This window comes from Ammospiza caudacuta, chromosome 3 (genome assembly GCF_027887145.1).
Source record: "Ammospiza caudacuta isolate bAmmCau1 chromosome 3, bAmmCau1.pri, whole genome shotgun sequence".
Taxonomy (NCBI): Eukaryota; Metazoa; Chordata; class Aves; order Passeriformes; family Passerellidae; genus Ammospiza; species Ammospiza caudacuta.
In genome coordinates this window covers 602,995-630,465 of record NC_080595.1, presented here as the reverse complement: position 1 = coordinate 630,465, position 27,471 = coordinate 602,995, and the positions used below count along the sequence as shown (strand labels likewise).

The 27,471-nt window shown below is 41.7% G+C and overlaps 1 protein-coding gene across 2 annotated transcripts in view; it reads left to right on the top strand.

Annotated features, from left to right (window-relative positions):
* Positions 1-25,900, top strand: part of SNAP25 (synaptosome associated protein 25) — a 64,789-nt gene extending 38,889 nt beyond the window's left edge. The window contains exons 4-8 of one of the 2 annotated variants that reach the window (XM_058802343.1): positions 4,772-4,820; positions 13,002-13,119; positions 16,850-16,975; positions 19,045-19,189; positions 23,336-25,900. In XM_058802343.1, coding sequence (XP_058658326.1) covers positions 4,772-4,820; positions 13,002-13,119; positions 16,850-16,975; positions 19,045-19,189; positions 23,336-23,404 — 507 coding nt within the window. In that variant the 3' untranslated portion in view covers positions 23,405-25,900. Of the gene's footprint in view, positions 1-4,771; positions 4,821-12,746; positions 12,865-13,001; positions 13,120-16,849; positions 16,976-19,044; positions 19,190-23,335 lie in introns of both variants that reach the window. The other variant, XM_058802344.1, reaches the window with a different exon arrangement.
* Positions 25,901-27,471: the final 1,571 nt, after the last annotated feature.

The window sequence follows — 27,471 nt, the reverse complement described above, 5'->3', positions numbered from 1 at the left end:
CAGGGAGACATCGGAGCGTTAACAGCGTGACAGGGAACCTGGAGCAGGAGCTGAGCAAATTCATTGCTACGGATGACTAAAAAATGTTACTTTGACCACATTTTTGTCTTTAGGGTGTTGACAGTTCTCTTTAGTGTCTGTGGGAACTGCTAGCAATGTCAGCCTGTCCTGGTACATAATTGTCTGTATTAGTTTATTCAAAACAAACTCTAATTCTGGATTAAAGCAAAATTCTTCATTGAAGTGGAAGTTTATGTGTTCTTCACATAACTGAGAGTGTATATTTGTCTTTCAGGATACCTCCTGAAATGCAGGGAAAGTGATTTCCAGAGTTTGGATTCTCCATCTGATACAGCATCCCCTTACAGCATTAGGAAAATCTTCACTCAGGCTAAACCAAAATTTGAGTAGCTGCCTTTGGTAGGATAGGACCCAACACACTGTGTTTCTGGAGGGACTGATGAGCCCTTTGAGAAGTCAGTCCAATTGTCTTCTCACTTTTATTTCCATCTTGGGAAATTAGGTTCTGTAGCAGCAATAACAAGAAATGATACAGCAATGCAATTCCCCTCCAATGTGCTGGGCAAATTTTAGTGAACTTTTTGTTGCTGACATGCTTTCAGTGAAACCCTAACAAAAAATCCCAAACAAACAAACAAAAAACACAAAGCAAAAGCAACCAAAAATTTTTTAAAAGCTGTTACAGAAGACTAAGAATAATGTCTATTAAAGCCTCCAAAAGGGTTCCCAGTAATGCTGTTAACCAGGCTTCACTGTAGCACTGACAGACTAAAGTATCTATGAGTTGTATTAAGCCCGAAGATTTAAAATCATATATTCTGGTTCTTTGATTAATAGCTCTGCCAGTGACCAAATGGAGAACCTGGGCATGTGCTTCATATAAATGATGCAGAACCCAAACCAGTACTGCTTGTTCATTTGCTTTTATTCAAGCATTAGAGCCTGGCTGAAAGATTGAAGGACATAAACTTTCCTGAAATGTATGGGGTCTGTTTCACCTAATGTGATACATTTTTAAGTCGGAAGTGTTGGCCTCCTGCCCTGAAGGGTCATCTTATGCGCAAAATTATTTTATATATTATATATTTTACCATCTGCAGAATACCTGCATTATGGATAAACAGAGGAACTCCAGGGCTGTCAGTTTAATGCCTCAACATTAGCAATTCTTGCTGTGCCATTTTCTTATAAAGGACAAGAATGTGAGAGTTTGGCTGTGCCATGGCAAAATCCAGCAGTCCAAATTCTCCTCTCAAGTGCAATGAGAAGACAAGGAGAGTCAGAAGTTGTTCTCAAAAGAGATGGGTGCTACAGATTAAAGAGCTGAAAAATGGCGTGTGCTCTATGAACTTTCTAGGGTCCTGTGAAAGATGCATTTCTCATCTCTTTGGCCTGACCTACCCTAAGCATTTCACTTTTCTGAGAACCCTTGTTTTGCTAAAATAATACAGGATTGCCTCTACAAGGACTGGAGGGTCTGAAGAGATTCCTCCACTGCACAGGAGAGAAGAAACACTCTAATCCTGGCCAAGGTGGGAATTGAGCACACGATTTCATAACATGATGGACCCCACTAGTTCTATGAATTCATGGCTTCCCACACAGGCCGTCACTGATAGTGGGGAGCACTTGATGTGTGTGGGAATGCTTCCTGAGCCCTCAGGAACAGCCAGAGCCAAGCACAGTCACTGGGCCATGGTGATGTGAGTCTGTAACCAAGGACTCAGAGGCAGAGGCTGTGAAACCTGTCCTTCTGGACTGGCACTTGACAGCAGAGCTTTCATCACCTCCTGTCACACACTGTCCCCACAGCCAGCTCAGGTGGCACCTGCTCCACTGAGACTCACGTGCCTGTGTTTGCCCCCTAAACACTCTTGTTGGACACATTTCTTCCCCTAGATTTCTTTAACTGAGGTCTTGTACTTTCCAGAGATGCCTCAGTCTGTTGTCCCTGGGGATCAGACACAGAGTGCTTCTCTCCTGATCAGACATCTGGATGATGAACACATTTTTGGAACAGTTCTGTCTTACAGAGAAGTTTGGGTTTCTAAGATATCAGCCATAATGGAAATACTGAGCTTTTAGAAAAGTCTGGGCCTATTTTAAATGCACAAACATGATTTATTCTTTGATTGATTTTACACATTTAATTCTTTTTGGGGAAAAGCTGTAAATTAATGCTTAATAGAAATTTGGAACAGAAGGAGATTGTCACTTGATGTCTGAATCACATCTCATCCTTTTCAGTCACCACCTCTTTATTAGCTTCAATATGCTTTGGATTAGACCACAGATACAGACAAGTTTATTCATTGCACACCCTTTAATATTTTCACATTTGTGTTAATGCTGTGGCAGGCTGTTTGCAAGAGATACAGTGTTGCCTGATAAAATTAAATGGCGCTGATGATAAGGTAAAGAGCGGAAAATTTCACCTCTTTTGCTCTGTGTAAGGATTTGATGTGAAATATAAACCATAGGATCTAGTTCCTGAGCTCATCTCCCAGCACATGTCTTGTTCAGATCACTGGACATCTTAACTCTATAAAGGTGGTTTGGTTAGATGTTAAATACAGCAGGAAAATAAGGTCAGCAGGTTGAAGAGCAGTAAATATTTCTTAGCCCAACTATGTTTGATTCAGCAAAAATTTTTGGAGCTTAGTATTTGGAAAGGTCCCATGTCAGACTGCACCCTATTTACTGAAACACAAGGTGACTCAGGACCCAAGCAGCCTTCTAGTGTTTGCATGAGTTTCCATGTTTGTTAAAATACATACAAATCTGGGGGGGGGGGGGGGGGGGGGGTAATTCCCTGGTTACCAAGAGTATAAAAAGATCCAATAAAAAATTATTGTACAGGCAGTGCTTAGCAGACACAGGGTGCTTAGTGCCCCACAGAAAACATTAGCTAATTAAAGGTGGTTTCTTTATTCTAAACTGGCAAACCTAAGATAAGCCTCGCACCCTAAGTTTCGAAAGGCTGCAGAAATGAAGGCTGGCTGGGATTCAAGTAAATACAGTGAACTTGAAGGGAGAGAGAGCAGCAGTGGGCTCCTGGTAGATGGCTGACCCGAGGGCAGCAGGGTGCAGCAGACCTGGGGGAAGCAGGAGGCCTTCTCTGTACATCTGGCAACTCACACAGGGACTTTTTACAAAGAGACAGCAAACCAGCCTGCGTGCATCTGATGTTTTTCCCAGTTTCCACAGTGATGTAGACATTGCAGACATGAATGGGGATGCAGGGAGAAGCAGAGAAGAGCAAGAGGTACCTCGTGTCCCTCTTGAGCCGAGCAGATCCTCTGGAAGCACAGCAGAGCCGCACCAGCTGCACCAGCAAACAGCCCTGAGCGTGGCAGGGCTGGGCTTGTGGCTGAGCCAGCGTGGGCTGTGGGAGCCTGGGAGGGCCCTGTGAGCGTGGGCAGGGCAGCTCATGGCCACAGACACTTCACTGCGCCCTCAAAAACTGATGAGCAGTGAGAAGGGCAGCTGGCAGGAAGGATAACATGAGGTCCTTGATTTGCCTCCAGGAGTGGTGAAAAGCAAGAGGGTCAGTCAGGAGGTTAGTTTTCTGTTCCTGATGTAGCTGTGCAACCGTGGGCATCTCCCTGCCCTCTGCAAAATCGACACCACCACCACCTTTATCTGTTTCACAGGAGCATGGATCACTTTCTGTTCATGGCAACAAGTAAATTACTGGTGCACATGTCCAGGTAGCTCTGCTGTCAAGCTGTCAGGCCACAGAGGACTTACTTCATCTGTTATTGACATGCAACAGTCAGGAGATCATTCAAGCCATTAATTATTCACAGATGTTATCACTGGTCCAAGCACAATGGAGCTGGTTTCCCCTTTGTAATTAAAAAGGAGATAATTTGATGTGTGGTTTAGTTGAGCACCACAGCACCCAGGAACCAGAGACACCTGATCACATCCCAGAGTGATGATAACACATGATAAAAATTGTACTTGTGAGAGGTGCCCTACCCCTGGCTCAGCTTTACTCCAGCCCTGTATCCAGCAAAAGCAGTGGTAAGATTCCCACTAAGCTCCGGGAGCAGAGGCAGATTCAGTGTGTAGGTGTTTTGGAAATCCTACCTTCAAGCTCAATTCAAAGTCCATTAATGCTAAAGGTGTCTGTTGACTGAATTAAAACTTGGCTCAAACCCATATCTATTAGATCACTGAGCCAAAAAATATGGCTTAATCCTATTAAATATTAGCCTGCTTTAAACTGGATTTCCTAAGTAGGTAAGCTTTCTGACTTCTGTCAGCAGCAAGAGCTGTGCACAAACCACTGTGCCACCTTCACAAACATGTTTGTGTCATACCTGTTTTCCCTGGGAATTTCTCCTGTGAGATTCACATCCACCTACAATATCAACACCCCCATCCTCCCCTCTCCTGCTTCCCTGGACTTGGAGATGAGCCTTCTCTTTTTAGAGATTACTCTTGTGTAAATTGGTTGTTTTAATCTCAAGGTCCATGGCTTTGTGCTTTTTGCAGAAGTTCGGTTTCCCAGTGAATCCAGAAGGACGGATGGTACAATGGAGAGTACCTAGCTCCTCACAGTGTCCAGGCACATAAGGCCTTTGGACTGTGCCAACAGCCCCTTGTCATTCCTTTCACTGTTTTTCTTGTGTCTTCCTATGTCCCATACCAAGGGCTGAGTGTTCCCTCACTGATCTCTCTTTCTTTCTCTCTCTCTTCTCCCCCTCTCTCTCCTTACCTTGCTACCACTATTGGGATGTAGAGTAAAGATGCTGGTATCAGGACTTTGGTTATGTTGGATGAGCAAGGAGGTAAGTTCAGATTGCTTCAGTAAGGAAGTATAACCCTTTCTAAAGTGCTGTACTGACTGTGTGCAACCCTGGAAACAAGGGACAGAAAATACGTGTGGTTGTGCATGAGAACCCCAAAACCTCTTTGCCTTTAGCTTTGTTCTCCAGCGCAGAAAAATGTACAACAGCTGCCTAAAAGTCTGTACTTCTTTTGATCTGCTCCCCATTAATGTCAAAGAGAGCTGCAGGCTCAACTCAACCAAATCACCATTTGATTTCAGCAAGCTTTGGGTCAAGATCCAGCTACATGACAAGAAGATTTGCCTCTGTAGGTGTAAAATCCAGCATTATTTATGCAGGTGCTAAGTAATTTTCCCACTTAAATCACAAGTGAAAGACATGCAACAAATGCATCCCAAGAGAAGGTAAATGGGTTTAGTTTGTGTAAGAGTCAGTTACATTTTGTACAGTAGTGAGGCAGTGAGAATGACAGAATTTAAACCTTAAAAGGTATTCCACAATCAGCTCATTACAATTGTCCATATAGGAGGTTCAGACTTAACACTACCTGTCTGCAGATGACAATGACCAAGACAGAGCCTGATATATTCAATACATTCCAGGAAATTACATTTTTTCCCTTCATAATATTACAAAGAAAAGGTAGCCTTCTCTCCCTCTCAATCAAACTAATAAGTCCTCATTTGCTGTAGACCCACAGCCCCAGGAAAATGGTGTCTTCAATAAATCAACAGAGCAGAAATTTCTGCTACTCTCTATCAGACCAGCCCCCCAAAGGTCCTTGTTATTATTTACTGTGGGGCAGGACACAGAATTATTATTAGGAAATGTCTTCTGCAGAGGCAATGCTGCGTTACTCATCAAACCTGGACAATGATAATAAGCCAGGGTATGGAATTCTTGGGAAATGGACTGCAGAGCACAACAGGACCTTTCCAGTTTTAATGTCCCTGCCTCTCTGACACTATAATGAATGAAAAGTAATAACAGGACCTAAATGGAAAGTCTTTTCTTCTATTTGCTTTTTTTTATGTATGTCTCATTGCTTTCCCTCCATATGCCTCATTTAGGGAAAAAAAATTTAACCAAATTTTGTCACATCGATTTGTCTTGACAAGAAAAATATCACAGAGAACATATAGTTGTCTTCAAAAAATAATGGCAGTAGAAAAACTATCACCAAATACAGAAAACCAGAAATTACTTATGTTGAAACAGATATGGCACCTGTCTAAATAATGTGTTTTGTTTCAGCAGTGGATTATACGGTTGTAATAAATCACAAATATTGTCAAAGAAAGTATGTTAATACCCAGGTGTGTCTTGCAATGTAATTCACAGGCAGAGTACCAGAAACTTTAGTGGCTCCTATGTATGTTTCTGTTCCTTAACTGCTCTATTTCCACAGACTGCTAGGGAGTTTTTTATTTTAATCCTGAATTTTGTTGGGTTTTTAAATTATTATTTTGGAATTCTACTATTGATAAAGCCCTGTATTCAGAAGTTTTCTGAGTGATTCACTCTGTAGCCATGACAGGAAGGACAATGTGAGTGAGCTAAGGAGCTGAGACAGGACACACGCATCTCCCTGGAGTCCAGGGAGCTCAGTATTAAACCCTTATTGAGAGTGAAACCTGCAATGCTTGTTGTACAGTCACAGATGCAGTTAGTCAATACCTCCAGCAAAGACTCAGAAGGTCTTGAAGCCTCTTTAAATTGGTTATGGTCATGCCTTAAGTGGTTCACTAAATTTAGCTTATGACTATACAGTGTGGGTTTCTCAAGGAAAACAGCCAAATAATGTTACCAACCCTGAAAATATTGTAACCTTGTACTATGCTAAATGTTTAATTTTCTCCATTTAACCATATGTAGGTGTAATAATTGCTAATTATTTTTTTATTTCATTTTAGTGATAAAGGACTTGCACTACTGGGCAAAGTACACTAATGATGACTTTGAACCCTTTGTAATTAGTGCAATGTGTGCAGCTCACGCATGTCTCAGCAGATTATCAGATTAAGGAAATCATTTGCTAACACTGCCATGTGATCTCTTTGCAGCTGACTGCACAAGTCACTTAAGATTATTAGGTGTTAAATATACAGAAAACATGACATTGATCTTTCCAGTGGGCGGCAGGCAGAAGATCTAATCTCTGCACTTGCTGGAAGCTCTATTTCTAGGTTTCCTTACAAAATTGCTTGTTTTGAAGTTAAACAGACCTTACATGGAAAAACCTTTCTGAGCCAATTCAACCCAAATAGTGCAAAGCAGAACTGATTTTCTGGTATCAGTGAGCAGAAGTCTCCGGGATCATAAAGGCAGTAAGCCAAGGTAATTTCCCAATGCCAGGTATTTGTACAAGAAAGCCAGCCTGGATAGCTGCTCTTGCCCAAAGGTTTAGCACAGCTGGCTGCACAGCAGGTTACAGAGGATGCACTCCCATGAAAGCTAGAGGCTCTTCCAGTGTCCTCTGAAGAATGGGGACCTGAGTAGCCCCTCTGCGATACCAAGAGAAACCATTTTTTGGGTCCGGTATTGTGACCCAAACCAGTGGAACACAGCTCTTCCCCTGGGGAGCCCACAGGAAGGAGCCAGGAGTTTAGATTTTCCTTGCTGGGTTTTTTCCCATCACTAAGAAAGCCATTCCCAGACCATGTGCATCCATAATGCTTACAGTTTTTTAATCTGGCCTTGAGTAAAGCTCCCTTAATTAATTTTATATATATATATATATATATATATATATATATATATAACCCTTTAAACTAAAGTACTTGTATTTTACATGGAAAAATAAATGCTGCAAAGGATTATTGAGCAATGGCAATTCCTCTGCCTTTTTAAAACATGCTAACTTAGAAAAATGTTAATATCTGGATGTATTTTGGCTAAAAGCAAACAGTAGAAATGAAACTAATAGTACAAAGTGAAGATATGAAGGTAAACCTGAAGTGCTAACACAGAAAAGGTTCCAGGCTGGTAACTCTGTTCATCCATAGGAAACTCCCATTACTGGACATCATAGCAGGGTTAATGATTTGGACCTTCAAGGACATTTTTTGTGTGGTGATGTCCTCATGCAGTTTATTACAGAAGAATTTTGTTCTTGTATTCCAAATGAGGTGCAGGGGAAAAACTTTTCCAATAACAACAGCAGCAGTGCAGTAATTTTTCATCCAAGACAAGACAGAGGAATAGCCACAACTTTGATAAGAGACAAAGAAAATGTCAGTGCAGTTGGAATTTTCTCCTTGCACCATGAATGCACAAACAGCATTGCTGGGGAACATGGGGAGCAGATTAATCTACCTATCAGATCTTACTCCAGATCAAGCTTATAAAGGAGATAAAACTTGGAAATAACTGGGCAATCCCACAAACAAAAGCACTGGCACACATGCGAGATGACCTCCACTGCTTTTGCAGGAGCTGTGGGTTTGGCAGTTTTGTATGTTATGGCTAATTAGCAAAATGAAAGGGGACTAACAGCTACTGCAGTTTTCCCAGGGAAGACAGTATTAATTATGCTGAAATCGTAGAACACAGAACAGAAGACAGATGAAGCCCCACAAAGCAGGTTGTGCCTTTGTCTCCTGTTATTTTTAGCAGAGCTCCATGTGGGCTCGCAGCTCTCCCCTCCAGCTTTGTTCCACAGGTGCCTGTGCCCAGCAGTGCCTTCCAGAGCACAGCTAGGTCAGAGCTCAGATCTCTGAAAAGGCTGTCCCACAGGCCACACTCCAGTATGATTCTCCTTCATGGAAAATGGGATGATGGCCTAGCATTGGAAATAGTTAATCTGCTGAGTCTCAAATTAAACCCTCTTGTATGAAATCATGATTGCCACGTGTTCTTAAAATGTCCTTTGTGTTTTCTTCCTTTTTTTCTTATTAAAATTGGCCTTGGGGGAAATTGCTTGCTGCACAATACTCCAGGCAAAGGAGCAAGTTCCAGCCTCCACAGGCATTAGCTGACATTCAAGCACAGGCCCCAGATCCTGGACTTCAACCAAGGAATATTTATTAGAAATTATAGATGAGGATGCAAAGGTGATGCAACACCACACTTGCTCTGTGCTGGTCTTGCTACCAATGCCCTGTAAGATGCTTTTGCAGCTTTTTTTTGCTCAAGACACCACATGAGCAGCTGAGAAATGCCCTTGCTACAGCTTCCCTGCCCCAGCCACTTCCCTAGATCAGTCACAGGATGGGGAATTGCCAGGATGGTACAGGAGATCCTGGCAAAAACCCACTGGCAAATGGTCACAATGCTATGATAAAACTAACAGGACTAGCTTGTGTTCCCCCAGTTACTTTACAGGAGTAATTCACAAGTATAATGATACAGGTAAAAATCTATTTGTTTGTGCCTTAAGATAGGCCATTTGTTTGCTGTGAGATCTGGAAGAAGATTTATGGTCACTACCTTGAAATGAAAGTGATATTCTCAGACATCAAGATACAAAAAGAGTTGCAGCATTTTCCAGAGGGGAAAAAAAATGAAGGAAATCACAATGAAATATACCTCTGATGTGTATTCTGCTTCCAGACAACATCAATTCTCTTAGGTATATATCATATATCATACATAAACATATAGGCGCAGCTTATTCAAATAATATTGCAACAAACTGTCAAAAGATGTTCAAACTCTGACCTTGAAGGGCTTCTCTAAATGGAAGACAAAAGACATTATCTCTTGTAGGCGTGAATTTGCGTAGGTTCATGGCAATGTATGCCAACAAACTGTCTTCCCTAAAACCTTTAATACAGCACAGAACGTTGGAATAGGGAAGATCTATGGAAACAGACATTAAATTAACCTCTCGATTGCCTTCTGATTTCCTACCAGCAGTGATTCATTCCGGGCCACAGTTTAATAGCAGTTATACCAAAACAAATCCAGAGTGACCCCATTAAGTTAATTCCACTATAATATTTATGCCTCAATAATTGTGGTTAGACTCATGAATCTAATTCCTTGCTTGTGGGACCAGATCTTTGACAGGTATAAATTGGCATGGCTCCACAAAGCCAGCATAACTATGCTGACTCAAACCAGTTAACAATCCAGCCCACGACGTTAACAACTAGCAAGTGGTTTTAGGACCAGCAGCCAGCTGTCTAGACTTCTGGGCTGCAAATATGACATGGGTTTTTTTATATGATGAGGTTTCCTTTAATGGAAAATAAATGAGTTGTGGCTCCCTTTCCTATTCAGCAATAGTCCAGGCATCAAACACAAATCCTGAGGTAGGATAAATAAAGACAAGCTTCTAGTGAGGACTGTTGTTAAAATGGAAGTCTTTGAGTTATGTCAAATATACTGTTCAATAAGCACTCATTTATTGAGGCAGAACAGAGAACAGGTAAAGACAGTTCAAAAGGACCTGTTACATACATGGCTTTAGAAAATGTGCATCTGGGCAAGGAGAATTGCTTCCACTGAGAGCTACCAGTGGCACCAGATCTAGGACTGACCCATGCAGAGTGAACCCGGCTTTTGCTACTGGACAGACCAGGTTAGAGAAGCAGTAGCAGGAAAATCAGTGGAAGAAAGATCAGATGCCTGCCATGTTCCCCAGAGTCAAAATGCACATGTGGGTCCAGCCGTTCCTTAGCTGCCAAGGGGCTCTGCAGCGCTTGGAAGCAGGAGCTGGGAGCCTGAGACAGAAGTGCAGCAAATCGCATCACGCTGCATGAAGCAGCACCAAAGGCAGCTCACAGTGCCACAGCTGCTCCCCAGAGCCAGAGCAAGCGTTGCCCAGCCCCGGAGCAGGAGCACAGGGAGGGCTGTCCCCTTCTGCCACAGACTCACATTTCTGATGAGAGTGACAATCTGTGCCTACGGACACCAACCAAAGCTTCTGCTGAAGCCTACATTACACGTGCATTGAGGCAATCCAACCTTGCTTTTCTGGCTCAGCTCAGCAGTTTACCTGGCTGATCTTGTACAGCCCCTCTCTCAGGTTTCCTTCTCTGTTTCCCAATCCTTTGCTTACACAGTATGTGCCCCTTTAGAGGGCACTGCCAAGTGACTCTGATCCTCTAAATATATCCTTGGATTTGGGAACAATAACTCCCGTGGGACCAGGAGAGAGGCCCATCCAGCTGAGGAGAATGAGAACTGGCAGCAGAAAGACAGATGAATCTCACTATTCTGACATGGCACCTCTCCTTCTCAAAGCCCAGTGTCATGCAAGAATTAAACAAAGAGTACAAGTTCAATACTTGAACTATTCCAGCTTGAATAATTTAGCCTAGGATTTTCTAGCCCCTCGAGGACTGAGGTGCCTGTTTCCTATTAAAATTAATTAAATAAAATTAATTTTAATGGGAAATGGGCATCTAAACCCCCCAGAAAGCTTTGAAAAGCTAAACCTCAATTGTTATTAAAAACCCGAGTAAGAAATTAGGCATCTTCATGTTCTCAATGAAGTTAAGAGGAGCTTTTTACTGACATCAATATGCATATGATTTTTCTTCTAAAATTTTCTTCCTCTTTTATTTTTCTGAAAAGGACTCAGTTAACATCAGGGATGACATTAAATTCCTTCTATAACCAGTGCTCTTAGTTCCTTCCTCTACAGTCTAATTCAGTGTTTTTCTATTCCATATGGGGACTAGGGATGTGTTTGTATTTTACTAGGACTGCTTTACTTTTCCTTGTTAGGTACAGTTACAATTTTTAATGGATTGAAATGCCACTCCAAGTACCTTTTTGATTCTGGGTAGTATCTGAATCTATCCTTTGGGAACAAATGGTGTAAAATGTAAATCCCATGTAAAATGCTGTCCCTACTGCAGACTCCGCACAAGACACTCGATCCAATTGGGTCCATATCTGTTTACCTCAGTGGAGAATCCTGTTCCTATACTTTTATGTCATGGCATTCTGTTCTTCTAGGACATTTTTCCCAGCTTTAAAAGTGAAAAAAATTAACACATTAAGACCAAGTCACTTAGAAAACCAAGTCACTAAGAAAACCCATCAGCCTTAGGTGGAAATATGCCAAATTTTGTTTTAATGCCAGCAGAGAGTTAGGGTCTATATTTGGCTGGTTTTTGGGCCTGGTGCTTCTTAACTTGTCCTGGAGCAAAGCAGAAGTGACCCCACTGAAGACATGACTGTTCACCCAATGCCTGTTTCCATAAGGTCCCTTGGGGCCAGAGACAAGGAGCACCACAGCCGGTGACCCTCTCACAGAGAGCATCCCGGAGTTGTTTCAGTTGTTCCTGCTCACTGAGGTTACTCCTGATTTGCAGCACCCACACGGGGAAGAAAACCAGCCCTGACGCCACACTCAGGCTAGAGATCAATATCCAGCACCAGTGAAAGTGACAGGTCTGTTTCCTCGGCCTCTGGAATAAAGGGTACCTGGACACAAGCCCTAACACTTGCTCCATTTACCACTACCACTAACTACCAGCTCTCTCACTCACTAGCCACAGCAGCTGTGCTGCCCAAACCCACCTAATTCTGAGGCATTTGTAAGCATAAGTAACAGAAGCGTTTTCCATGGAAGGACTTCTTTTCTCTAATATTAACATACATAATGCAAAATAATAACACTATCTTTCTTTCTCCTGGATGTCACTGTGTCTTAGTAAGTTGATGTATTGTATTATGTTTCTGGATCTTGAACTTTATAACCCTTCCTTTCTACATCATTACATCTTGTTTATATTAATATATTTCAAATAAATTTCTCCTTTGTTTTACTCTTCCCATACTAATAAAAAAAATATCTTCAGCATCCAATGCAGCATACATCCTTTCAGCAATGCATCAGCTCAGATTAATGCATTGTAATGTCATTATTAACTCAGTTCTACATGGTCATTTTTCATGTTCTGTTGAAGACAAAATCAAACAAACAAAAATACAATTCATTCCACACTGTCATCCCTTTGTCCTGACCAGAACAACTCGATCGTGTTGAAGAAGGCATGAACCATATCAACCAAGACATGAAGGAGGCCGAGAAAAATTTAAAAGATTTAGGGAAATGCTGTGGCCTTTTCATATGTCCTTGTAACAAGTAGGTACTGGGTACCGGCTCTGCTATGTGGTGTCCAGTTTTTTGTCACAGTGAATGTCTGAAGTTTTTGTCTTTTTTTTCTTTGTCCTTTTCCATCTGCTTCATTCTGTGGGGATAAAATACTTGTGTTTAATCAGAACAACTGGAACGCATCGAAGAGGGAATGGACCAAATCAATAAGGACATGAAAGAAGCAGAAAAGAATTTGACGGACCTAGGAAAATTCTGTGGTCTTTGTGTCTGTCCATGTAACAAGTAGGTGCTGCCTGCCTCATCTCTTTGAGCACTTAAGGCTGATCCCAAAGGCCTTGTGAAGCTCATCCTTGCTAGGCACATGGACAGGATGAGCATGTGGCATGCAGAAAGAACGATTCTGGTTCAAATGCATTCATTTCATAGCATAGACAACTGACTGGGAATTACTGTAGATGCATTAAAATCAGGCATACTGCAGTGAAAGCTTCACTGTTGACACCTTTTAATGGTAAAAGTTTCAACATTTTACACAAAGTGTACTGAGTGGTACTGAGTCCATTTTCCAGCGGACAAAAACACTTGGGGCTACCTTATTCCTGGACACTCTAAATTTTGAAACTTATTTTCACAAACAAGTTTCATAAACAAAAGAGCTGAACAAATGCAGAAGAGGTCTTACTAACATTGTTCCAAATTGTGGATGAAAATCAGAGCTTTTTTTGTTGTTCAGCAGAAATAGTCCTTGATGAGATCTTGAAAGAGATGTGACGTTTCATGATTGGAACCCAACTTGAAATGGTTTTCATCCTGCCACAGGCAAAAAATTTGACGAAACCTCAACAAGCCAAATTTCTTTCATTTGGGTAGCACGTACACTAAGCAGAAATGTTGAAATGCATTGAATTTGCTTGCATGCCATCACACTTGAACGAAACCGTCCTCCAAGTAATGCCAAGCTTGTTTTAAATGCCAAATGAAAATGTGATGTGCGGTTATGTGGGTGTAGGAAACTGGGGACCAACCCAAAGTCCTTGAGGAATGGCAAATCCAGCATGCAGTGAGTAGGCATGAAACTAGGTTGCAGTGAAACCATTCCTAAATGGTTGGCCACATATCGTGCAGGAGACAAAGCAGAGAGAAGTGTTGCTGTAGTATTAAATTCCCTTTCTACGTGAAATTTGTTCACAGCCAAAGCCTGATCCTTCCCCAGTTATCAAGAAAAAAAAGAAAGAGAGCTGTCATAGAGTTCATGGTGTATTTTGCCAAAAATCAGAAGAGCAAGGCTAGGGTTTTGCCTTATCAGTCACATTTATTTTGAAGTTAATTCCCTTGGGACACAATGCAGATACCGCCTCAGGTATTTTACTTCTGTGTACCAAGCCCTGAACACTTTTTTGAGGTAAACATTTTGCCCAGAATGATTAAGCCTTGCTGTGCAATGGGAGAGGGGGCAGGAGGAATGGGAAGGGCTGCATACACCCCTTCTGCAAGCACTGTGAGCTCTGACAGGCCGTAGCCCTTGCTGTCCTGCACCAGAGGAGCTGGTGCACAAGAGCTGCAGCAGAAACTTCACATCTCCCACACTGTAGGAGCTGTAAAACTCAGAACTGACAGCCAGACATGTGACAGCAGTGGGATTAGCACCTGGCACGTGGCACTAAAACATTTGGCACTTCACTATGGCTGCAGCGTCATGCTGCAAGAACAGAATGATTCTACAGGAGATGGAGGGGACATGAATTTGTGAAGGGGCCTCTTCCCTTCTCCAAGCCATTCTGACCCTATCAGTCTGGAGTCATATTTCAGAGAGCAGCATTGCTAACCAATGCTCAGAGGATGGATGAAGAATGGTTTTAGAGACTGTTCCCTGAGTCACTAAGCTAGGACCCCCCTGGTACAGATAAGGTGATGTTCTGAGGAGTGGAGTGTGGGAGAGAGAGAAATCCATACAGTTCTGGGCATCAGAACCACCATGATCCCCTAAAGCTCTTGTGGCTGGTGGGAGATTAATGGCATATATTTATAAAAAGATTATCCACTTCACATGTAACTCTACCGTGATATACAGTGAAAGTACAGTTCTCTGAGCCTTAAAAATATGTAAAGCTTGATCCTACATTCTAAGGAGATCGAAAATGCCTACAGCATGGAACTTTTACCAGGTTGCATTCAAAAGGACAACTCCTATTATCATGAGCAGATCCAGGCTCCACCTGTTGACTTTAATTGGAAGTCCACAAGAGATCAGATTCTGGGTGTATAAAGTCATTTACCTCAAACACAGAAACTGTCTCACTGACAAAGTTGCATAGGTCCAAAGAACAGGCAAAACCCTGTAAATGTATCTGCAGCAAGAGAATTACTTTCAGGCATTTTAGAAATGCCAAAGCTGATGTATAGTTTCAGAGAACTAAAATGAAACAAGCCAACCATCATATTTTTAAGTCTTCACAAACTTTAATAGGAAATAAGCAACAGAACAGATGAGTAGGAAAGATCCTCTTTTAATCTATATTTTAATTCTATATTGGATCATACAACACATCTTCAGACTCATTTAAAACTGAGCTGCTTTGGGGGGCATGGAGAGAACATGACACCAGAAATGGGTTTGTCATGTCCTCTCCCAAATCTCCCAGAAGCACGTTCAGTTCCTTCCCCAAAATCCAAGCCACAGGGCTGTTTATAGGACTGATTTGGGCTGACCAGGGAACAGGGAAACCACAGTGATTTGCAGCTCCCAGTGGTTTTGTTGGAAACAGACCCATTTCCAGAATAAAATCACAAACATATACCTGTGGACCCCAAATCCTTACATTCCCCTGTTAAATGCTCAATTTGTCTGCTGACCCCAATGACAGCAGCCCTAAATAGGCTGCACAATTTTCCACTCTAGGGGTGCCTGCATTTCAATTTTCTATCCACAGCAGCTCAGTCAAAAATGGCTCTCTGCAGGTTAATGTAACTGCCACAAAATACAAATATAACAAGTTGCCAGGCTATTTTTGAAGTCCTGTGGTTTAAAACTCCTGAAGGAAATGATGATCCTTTTTTGCCTGTGTCTTGCTTATTGTGAAGGCTGTTACTGCTGATGCATTGAGGGTATGATGAACTATTGGGGCAACTGTGCTTAGTGAGAATGCTTTACTTCTTATTCATGCCTGTAGCTAGTGCATGAAGAAAAACGTAGAAAAATTTCCCTTTCTGATGCTAGATTGCTTGTATCTTTTATTTTCTTCTGCACTCATTTCACTTCTGCCTATTTTACTTTTTGTCTCTGTGGACAAAGGTTTGTACATCAACTGTCGATGTATGATTACTATTTTCAAGTACCGATATATTATTTGAAAAATCTAATGAACCCTATGATAAAATCATCCCCAAATCACCTTGGGAAAGGTCAGTGGCTTTTAATGCCTATTATGCCACATACATATTGAAAAAATATCATCAGAAGCCAAATATTCTGCATAGCAAAAAGTTAAATTGTAGCCAAATCTGTTTTTCTCTAAGAGGGTGTGTTGCTGTGATGTGATGTACACACTATACTTGGCAGTTCTGTTTTTGTGTCTGTCTGCCAGTACGTCCTCTGTGTTTGATGTCAAAACATGTGTCACTGAAATGAAACAATGTTTTCTACTTATCTGTATTTCTTCTCTTCTTTTTCCTTTTTTTTTTCTTTTTTTCTTTTTTTTTTTTTAATTTTCCTTCATTCTGGAAACTAAGTCAACATCCAAAATCCTGTGTGCAATGTTGTAGACCTGACAACTGCAATTCACCCTATTGGAAACTAAACCTCTGACCATCACTGTTGTGGCAGTAAAGTAAAAAATAAGCAAAAAACCCACCCCCTCCTTTTATTCAGGGTTATGATATATCGGTATACAAACAATGACCCTCTATCTGAAAACTCATGTGCTTGATTCAGCTTTTGGCTTGGAGAGGTAAAGAGTTTTGCGTTTGTCCTTGTGCACTTGGAGCTTTGTTACTCATCATCTTTCTCGCATAGGCTTAAATCAAGCGATGCTTACAAAAAGGCCTGGGGCAATAATCAGGATGGTGTTGTAGCCAGCCAGCCTGCACGTGTCGTAGATGAACGGGAGCAGATGGCCATCAGTGGTGGCTTTATCCGCAGGTGAGCCTTTTTATCCACTGTTTTCTCTCTGCTCTCCTTGTCACTGATATATTTAGATTGCTTCCATATGGTCATGAGCTCTGTGGTGCTCATTAACTCCTTCAGAGGTGCTGGGTAATGAGATGGAGCCAGGGTTTTCCACCAAGTGGTGCTTGGTTTCAAGTTGATGGTGACTAAGGCACGTCCTAAAGGTTTACTGCATCCAGGGACTTCTCCTGGGCCTGAGGGTCACCTGAGCTCTAGTGCAAAGGATGGTCACCTTGCTGGAAATCCTGGAAGGAAGGATCTTGGTCCTGAGAACCAGAAGATGCTTGAAAACATAAGCCCAAACCTTTCTTTTTGAGACTACCCAGATTTGGATAATAATAAACTAGAAATGAAGTCTGTTTATTTATTTCACAGCAGCACTGTGAGGGTGCAGACAGCCATGGCTAGCCAGTATTGTCCTCAGCACTCCAGCTCCCTGTGTGAACACTTGTCCTGGGGGCCTTATCGCAGGTCTCACTAATGACACTTGTCAAATGCCTCAGAAATGAAGTGCCAGATAAACACTAGTTTATTGCCATTATGTCTCAAGGCATGTATTGCCCATTATCCATCCTTGCCACAAGATGTACCAAAGCATCCAGCAGCCCTCCCTTTCTTTTCAACAACAAAAATGCCTCAGGCTTCCTGCCAAAGCACTGAGCCAAGCTCAGAACCTGAAGAACACTTTAAACTAGAGGTGCACCCCTCCCTGCTCATGAGTGTCCTCAAAACCTCACTGCATGGGGAATGATGTCCCATTCCTCAGCTGCTGGGAGGCCACAGCTATGGAGGAACAGAGTGGGAATCCCTGAGCTCTCAAATCAAAGCCAGTTTGATGCACACAGCTACATTAAAGGCAGCCCCACAGGGATCCAGCACAAAGTACCTACTGATTACAGAGCTTATGGGGCATGTATTTAGCAGACAATGCTATCAGCATACCAGTAGGCAAAGCTTTGATCTCTGAAGATTAAGGACACTAGTTTAATAAGTAATTATCTTTCCAAAAACTATTATCCACTTATTTCTTTGGCTGCTGTGATAAAGGGAAATCAGTGTGATAGAAACAATGCTGTCATGCAATCTGGAGCATGGGATGGGTTGCCATTTAAGTTTGATGGGTCTGCCATTCACTTTTTTTTAAAATTTCTGGATGGCAGCCTCACCAAAATGAAGGCTGGGGCATGAGAATAAATAGCAGTGAAGGAAGTTACGCTGCACCATGATTGTTCTGCAAATAGCCTGGAGCACCCTTTGGGCACCTACATGAACACAAACTGCATAAGAGGCTCAAAGTAGGAATTTTCTGAGCAGCACCCATGGACCTTGCTTTTCCCAGCATCAGTCACCACCTGCCTCTTCAGTCACTGGAGAGCTGAACTGGGCCTTGGCTCAGGCACAAGCTTTTCCTTCCAAAAAGCAACTGCACAAGATGGTGCTAAGAATGAGAGATAAATGATCTTTACTAAAGCCAGTAAATCTGAGAGAAGCTGCTTCTGTCTTTCACCAGAAATGCAGTTAATGAAATAGGATGCTAGGTCAGGATTTTCACAGCTGAAGCACCTCCCCGCTATCTCTGTGACCCCAAGCATACAAGGACTGGACAGTGCTCATTAGCTCTCTGCAGCCCAAGGAGGGGAGCTGCTATCACTGTAATTCCACTACCTTCCAGCACCTCCCATGAATGCTAACCACACACAATGTTAATGGAGCACCCTTTCATTTTTTGGGAAGGATGATCACTGCAGAGGGGTGCAGCATGTGGTACAGGCAAGCTCAGACAGCAACACCTCTACCCACAGGAGACATGAGCAGTATAAACAGAGCACTGATAACCCAGACAACCGAGCCCAATACCCAAAAAATAAGCATGCAACATTTTTCTGGTTATCTACTCATGAATCTATTTTGTTCAAAGCTGAGCACAGCAGCCTGCTCCTCAGGTGACAAGCGACGGAGGATGCAGTGGAGGTTTTGGGTGAATCCCGGTTTTAGGGGGAGTCTCCTGTCTGTGCTTTAAAGAATTGGTTTTTTTTTCCCAGGGTAACAAACGATGCCCGGGAAAATGAAATGGATGAGAACCTGGAGCAGGTCAGCGGCATCATTGGCAACTTACGTCACATGGCCTTGGACATGGGCAACGAGATCGACACACAGAACCGCCAGATTGACAGGATCATGGAGAAGGTAAGAGCTGCCTTTTCTGTGAGGACCCCAAGAGGGGCTCTGTTTTCCCTTCTCCAAGGGGAGAAATTGGCCTGGAAAGGACAAGGGATAGAAATAGCTCCTCTCTTCTCCCTCCAAATCCTTGGGCCAAAGCAGAGCTCACTGCTGTGAATCTGCATCTCCAGTGCAGGCTGGGTTGAACCCTTGCTGTTGAGTTTGCCACACAGCTGCAATGGGACCCGTTAGCAGACATCAAGGCTCCTTCTTCAATAGCTCTGAAAAAGGACAAGTGCCTTGAGCTATGCTGAACCTTGGGGTTTGGATCTGACTACCCTTGCACTTCCTGGAAAGTTTTAAATCCTCCTGGGCTTTTCCTTCCTCGGAAACTCCATGAGCAGCTCAGGATTAGATCACCTGCTTGGAGGACCAGTTCTCAAAGAAGGATGGGGATTTAATAAAATCCCAAATCTTTGCCATATAGTAGCAGTGCAGCCAGTTTTGTTGTGCTGCTAATAACAACATTAGGACAGAGATCTACCTGCTCTCTTGGAGGAGGGTGTGTGTGTGTGTATATATATATATATATATTTATACATAATTGGGCCCCACACAGCCCCAGTAGAATACAAAAGCTCAGCATTAGCTCTGCAGAATCACCATGTAAAAAGGCAGAGAGCACCGTTCCAGTGCCAGACCTGCACTGCAGATTTCTGAAGCAGAGAGCAGCCCCCTCCAAGCCTGGCTGGGAGCTCACTGCCATCCTGAGATCCCAAGATCTGCAGGCCATCTGCATTGGTACTGGCAGAGCTCCAGGCACAGGCAGGCTGAAGTGACATAAGAGGTTAGATCTTCATCTGGTGTAAAACCAACACAATGCTCCGCTTCCGTTGAGATTTACACAGCCTGAGGAGCTAACCCACGGACTTACATGTGGTGCTTAGAGTTAATTCTGACCTCAACTGGTAGAGCTGGTGCTCTTGAGCCTTCTTACACATGCACGCCTCCTCAAACAAGCAGGATGCCCGTGCCTGTTTTTCGTGTCAGTTAACTGTATCAGAGCCTAGTAATAAAAATTAAGGGAAATACTGCACTGAGGGATTCACTCCAAGAGCTTTCCTTACTGGAGGCAGATTCCAGAGAGAACTGGGTGAATTATACATTGTCTGAAGGCTGGGAAGATCATCCCTGACAGAGAGGCAGCCTGCTCGTGGCTTGGCGTTGGTCAAAAGTCTTGCTTTATAAATCTGCATGTGTTTGACTGTGCTGGAAAATGCACAGTATTACTGGGATGCCATTATGCACCATTTCATATTTCTGTGAAAAGGAGGAGCATCGAGGAAAGGACTTACTGCTGCTATTCATACGCAAAGAACTAGAAAGCAGCACATCACTCTATACTTTGAGAAGGGACAGGGAGTTTATACAGCCTACACCATAAGTACCTTTAACTAGGAAGCCTATGACATACATCATTTTCTCAAAGCAATGAGGACGTGCACTATTGTGTTCTCCCCTCCCCTGCTCATGTCACAGTGGCAGAAGACGTGCCCTGTGTTTGGAAATCAGTGGCACCCTACCCGTGCCTGCAGGATCCTATCCCAAAATACAGCAAGCCTGACAAGTTACTGTTCTCCTACCAGATCAGGCTTGCAAACATCTGAATTTTGAAAACATTGACCAGGCCCTCTGTGCACATAAAGCACATGGGCCAAACCTCTAACAGTGCATGCTGAGAGCAGTGAGCTGAAGGACCAGCCTTCTCACAGACTTTGGCATTTTGTACAGCAATGGCAAAATAACATTGGCAGCTAATGCATTCATAAAATCACACAGGGCCCTTGGCTAAGGAACAGTGACACATTTGTGAAAGATGGATTTGCATCGTACACAGAGGAGTCGTCATGAGAGCAGCACAAAAATAAGACAGTCTTCAGTCTTAGTGAAAAATAAGCCAAATTTCTCAGAGTAAGGACATACAGTAATGAGGTACTAGAAAAAGGAACACAATGTGTTAGTAAAACCCTCTATAAAAGACAGAAATAATGGTTAGCTGGATAACAGTGAAACCTCAGTTGCATACACACCCAGTCTGCAATGAAATATGGCAACAGACCCTTGTCCCCCTCACAGCAGTGCCAGGGTTGTTTTCCTGACCAGCTGGAGCACTGTGCTTTGGGTCAGTTATGATCATTAGAAAGATCATAACTGTGCCCTTGGCTGGCACAGTTTGCAAAGTTGGGGTGCATCACAAAGCTAAGCCAAAGTACCCTGGAATGCATCATAAATGCTCCTAAAGGATTTATGTTATACTGGATGCATGCACCCAAACCAGAGCAACCTCATAATGCAGCCATGTAATCTGATCTATCCACAGTAACCAGGACAGCAATGAATAAAAGGCTTTCTTTATCCTTTCCTCAGATCTGAGAGAAAGGGACAAAACCAGAAACGACAGTGTGATGAGTAGGTCAAATAGCACCATCACCAAAAGGGCTTGCCCCTAAAATCTACCATAAATAGGAGGCTGGGAGGAAAGTAGAGGGGTCTCAAATCACTCTGTCTTGACCTAAGTGGGAAGGTCAGCACAAAGAATCCCACTGCCTCCAATGCAACATCATCCACCAGACACAGGAGCACGATGTTTCATCACTGTTCAATGAATATTCACTCATTTCATGACAAAGGCAACTGCTTCCAAACCCATTAACTTTTTAGGTGGCCTTTTGGCTAAAGCACACAAAATTGTGCTGTGGTAGACAAGGTCAAATTCATGGCTAAAATAAAGGAGTGTGGCTTGTAATGAGTAGTTTTGCTGATTTATGCTTGTTGAGGAGCTGGCATGTGCTACTGCACTAAGAATACACATAGCATTTTCCAAAACAATTACTGAGAAAAGCCAAGACATTTCAGAAAGATTTATTGCACATGAGCATAAACATTCTTAAAGGATTCTTAAATGCATGTGGGAAAGTTGCTTCGCCATTCTGTCGTTGTAAATTGAAGATTTAAAATAAATCTGTACAATTTGGATACACCCCAGAGATGTGGGAACAATCATCAAAGCTAACAAAATGCAGCCATCAAACCACAGAAAAAGTTTGCTATGGGAGCCTATGCTTTTAAAGCAGCAACACAATTCTCACCTTTCCCACAGGTCTGGTTTTAAAAATTGAAACCATTTTCTATATAGTCCCTCTGCTAGAAAAAGTCGGCATGGCAACGTGGGGTTGAGTGGAGTTTTGCCAGTTTTTCTCAGCTAAAACAGTGTCTTTAGTCTCCAAAATGAACTTCTGCAGAGCTACAGAAAGTCATGGCCCAAGTGTCTTCCCACTCAGAGAGAACTCCCCAACCTCCCAGGCGGTGCCATTTTATTAATGGCATTTTATAATCATGGCAGGTGTTACCCCAGGGAAAACAGTGCAGTTAATGGCTCAGTCTATGCTGGACTAAATTGCAGTTTGATTGCTTCAAATCACAGTAGAATCCCTGCCTTTTCTCAACTCCTGTTTATGCTGCTGCCCAATGAAAGAGGCTACTCTCTCTTGCAACCACATTGGTGAACTTTGGAGTACTGGCATTCCTCTCACCTATTCCCTTCCTTTCACATGCAGAGCAAAGACATCCAGGCTGATCTTTTCAAAGAAATTTATCTTTATCAGCATTCCCTACATCAGATGATCCAGCTTCTCTGCTCCGGGAGTCTCTTCACCGACCAAAATTTTAATTTTGGCTAGTACCTGATGATCTAAATTAGACCACAGTCTGGGTCCACTGAATCTCAGAGGGCTCTGAAGGTTTTCCCCAGCAAAATGCAGATGCACACCGCCAGTCCTCATGCTGTCATCCATTACCATCAGTACCACCAGTGCTATCGACAGCACCAGCTACAGATCTGGCACAGCATTTACAGGAGTTAGTGCAGCTGACCACAAAGCTCTGCTTGAAGGCTACATGAAGTAAAACTAGAAAATCTGTAATCTTCTTTTGGGTGCCTCATACCACTATAAAGAGCAGCTCTCCAGTATTTTCAAGTTTCATTTTTCTGTGACCTAGCCAAAATCATGGAACTACCCACAAAGCACTGTCATTCTTCCCGGTACTCTTTTTTTCTCTCATACTCTCTTTCTTTCCTGTACTCATCCCTCTCTTTCCTCTGTGTTTCCCCAGGCTGATTCCAACAAAACCAGGATTGATGAAGCCAACCAGCGTGCAACAAAGATGCTGGGCAGCGGTTAAATGCAGAGAAGTGCATTTCCTTTTAATGCTGTCCAGCAGGGCCGCACCTTCATGCTTTTATCATGGTATTTATCTACTAGGTTTGCACACATGCACATATCAGCCCCATTGTAAATGTTGTCCTGTGTAGTTTGTCAGCTTTCCAAAAATGATACTTGTAATTATTTTTTTCTAGATATCTTTCTTTCCAAAGGTTGTACATAGTGCTGATTTGATGGCTATAGCTCACTATGATGTTTTTTGGGGTTCTTCCTTTCCTTTCCTTGTTTCTGTTTTGGATTCCTTTCCTTTTTTTTCCTTCTCATTTTTCTCTTTTTTTAATGATGTTTGCTGAATGACAACACTGTTGGAATGCTAAACGTGCTGTTAACCTTTAAATATACAGTATTGTTCTTGTAAAACTGTGACATTCCACAGAGCTACTGCCATGCTCCTGTCTTTGGGTATCATGATGTTTAAGCACTTAAACCTGCTGTCTTCAGTTCTTCATTGCCATTATCTGTTGTTATGATTTCATGATTAGACAATGTGAAATTATATTACTATAACAAGCATTGCACTAAAAAGTGATGTGATTTATGCAGTTATGCATGAGGAATAAATAGACTTTTAGACTCCTACTTAAACAAGAATTTTCCCATGGCAGTAGCACACCAACAATGACAACAAAAGCATGCTCAGTATTCGGACTCTTTTGGGACTATGTTATACCAGCAAGTTTGCAGTTGTGCCACTTTTTTCTTGTTGATATATATAGTTATTAATCATGATCATTTTTTTAATTATGAAAAAAAGAGGGATTTGGCACTCACCATTTAGCCATTGCCAGCAAAATAAAAGCTTGGCTGAAAATATGTCAAAGACACAAAGAAATAAGTGTAATATATTGGGTTTGTCTGCTGCTTTTGAAGACTATCTTTTGGAGGAAACAACTACCATATGAAATGGTGCAAAGAAATGTAATTTTTATAAGGCTCTCTCTTACTAGTCGCTATCCCCATGTGGTTTGTTATCAGTACAGTTCTCTGTTGCTTACCTAGAGCTATGCACACCAAATCGCTGAGATGTTTAGTAGCTGACAATTAAAAATAATTAAAAAAACCTAAATGAATGAACTCTAGATAAACTGTGAGATAAATATCATTTACAGCATGTAATATGAAAATTCCTTATGTCTCCTGTCAGTTTGTGAAGTGATTGACATTTTGTAGCTAGTTTAAAGATTATTAAAAATTATAGATCTCAGAATCCATGCTTGCTTTATCCATTTGTTGCCCTACGTGTCAGTGACAACTTCTTATTTGCAAATCGCCTGGGAGAGGAAGTGCAAAGTCTAAAGACTCTTTACAAACTGCTTTTGTATTGTGTTTCATGGGAAACTAAAGATTTTGGTTTAAAAACCATAGAAAAGTAACTACATTAAAAATTACACTTGGTACATTCCAAGTGACTGTTATTTTAAATAACCTGGCTTGGATTTCCAAACACTGAATCAAAGTATTTTTCTCATGTTCAAGGGAAAGAAAAAAATGACATAAATGTTATGGTACAGAAGGATACAGTTCCTTAGATAAAATGGATAAAATCCATTCCTGTAGTGGATTCAGTCATGTGCTAATACACCTCTTTTCAAGGAAGGCTTTGACCTACAGAATTTGGATAGTCTGCTAACAATAATTTTCTCAAATGACTAACAACAACTAGGGTTTGCTGCCAATGAAAAGCGTTATCATATTTTCCCAGGGTTTTTTCCCCTATATGGACAAATTAGAATTAATTCTGCATGAGTGACAATTCACTCATGTATCTCACATGGCCGTAAGTCAAAATACACAAAGAACATAAATGCTTGCATAATTAAAATTGCATGATAATGCAGACAAGCTACATTTTCTTTAGCAGTTTTTTTTTTTTGGTATCTATTAAAAATTCATTTATGCAAATATTTTCCCCCACTACTTCAAACCAAAGAATAAACTTCAAGCAAACACTTTTAATCTGCTGACCATTTCTAATCCTGTCTGTTGAAGCATTCCAGTATTTGTGACAGCACAATCATTCTGCAATGTCAAACCCTACTGGGGGAGGGCAATAATCATATTGGAAAATGCCTCACAATGGGAACATGCAAATACAAGGATATTTGCAAAGGGTGAGAAATAGATAAAAAAGTAATGAAGATGTAAATGGAGGTATTATTTTTTGTATTTGACAAGAATGTACCCTATCGGAAGAGACTCATACTTCCAAAAGCCATTAAAGCTGATCAAAAATAGAATTGTTGCTGTGAAGGAACATGTTTTGACATCTGTTTTCACGTGGAACAAAGATCAAAACCCAAACTACTGGAACTTTTTGCCAAATGGGAAGCTTAAAGGACAGAAACTTTGAAATGTTTCATTGCAGCTGTCTTTGTAATCTCCTCCACTGCATGCAGGGTCTTCTATGAGCTGGCTGAAAATTACTTCAGTAAATATGCTTATTGAATTTCTCTGATATTTTTGGAAATTGACTCTTCTAGGATTAATTATTCTTGAAAGAATGCAAGGAAAGGCTCGATCTCATGTAGCTTATGACTACAACAATCTGCTTTTGTTTGCTGGGTTTTGTGCACCCCAAACCCCTGGTGCAGAAGCTGACTCAACAGGAGGGAAACCCCAGATGTTTTAATTCCACTGCCTGGAATGTGGCATTTCCCTTTCTGTCCCCTTTCTCCCTCTGGTTGGCCCCTGGGTCCCTGATACACTGCAGCCTCTCACTGAGGCGGAACAAGCACGGGGCAGAGTTACCTGCTTGAGGAAAGGGACATGACAAGGGGCTGGAATCACAACTCTCCTCGGATAAAATGGCCATATTGAAAGGCACAAAGCTTGATAAACTATCTCTTATTTCTAGACTTTTAATGCCATTTCACCAATGGTTTCTAGAATGGCAAGATCCTCATGTTGGTGTTGGTTTGAGGTGGTCATAGGGAAAAGGGCTCTTAACAGTCTCAAGTGGCATAGCTGAATAAACCACTCAGCTGGATAAGCTGAATGAAAAGACAATGTTTGTTGAGCTCTAAAAATCTATACTTAAGAACTTCTTTCACTTCATGCATTCTCCTCCTTTCCTAGCCTAGGTGAGAAATGGCAATATAAAAACAACAGCAAGGAAGGATATTTGAATGTTATTCCTCAACAGAACAAAATTCCTAAGTAGTGTAATAACTCATGAAAAAAGAAAAAAAATACCTTCATCAAATATCTGACCTGATTTCAGCAGGGAGAAAGAAAATTTTAAAAGGTAAGTAAAAATCAAAGTGAGTCACCTCTAAGAAACCTTAAAGCTTTTAGGATGTTAATGATCCCTAGCCCTAGCACAAATGCAGATCTTTTGAACTCAAGAGTGTTACAGCTTTATGAAGTGACATCAATGCAAGAAAAGAAACTATGGATAATACTCATCATCTTGTGGTTTGACAGAGCACGTTATGAAAAATGAATGGATTTGATGCAAAGGTAAAGTGAAAAATAACTATTATTCTTGAAATTTTGGTGATGTACTATATATTAAAAAACTATAACTAAAAAAAATCAATATTGCTTGATTTTAATTTGTTTTCAGGAAATGTAAATTATATTAGCTTACATGGACAAAATACATCCTTCATTTCTGAAGAAAACTAAATATGCCAGAGTTAGCACAGCAAATGTAAAACACTCCCTGAGAGAGATGCCTGTGCCATGTGACACACTTATTATAGATATACTTTTAACCTAGAAATAGAGATGATAATTATTCTCCAAAATATTCTGTGTGCTAACACTAGCTGCTAACCTCCACAGGCTTTGGATCTGGACCTGGATGTGCAGAGATCACCAAAGACTTTTATTTAAGGGATCTGAACACAGATAAACTAATCCACACACTTTCTTCCCCCTCCTTCCTTCTCCTGTGTACATGTGCACATATGACTTTTTTATTTTAAAGGCTTTGGAAAGGGAAAAGATGAGTACTTGGTAATAAGGAAAATTATGTGTGTTAGAGACAGCTTAAGGATCTGCACGGCTGCTGTGTGCGCCTGT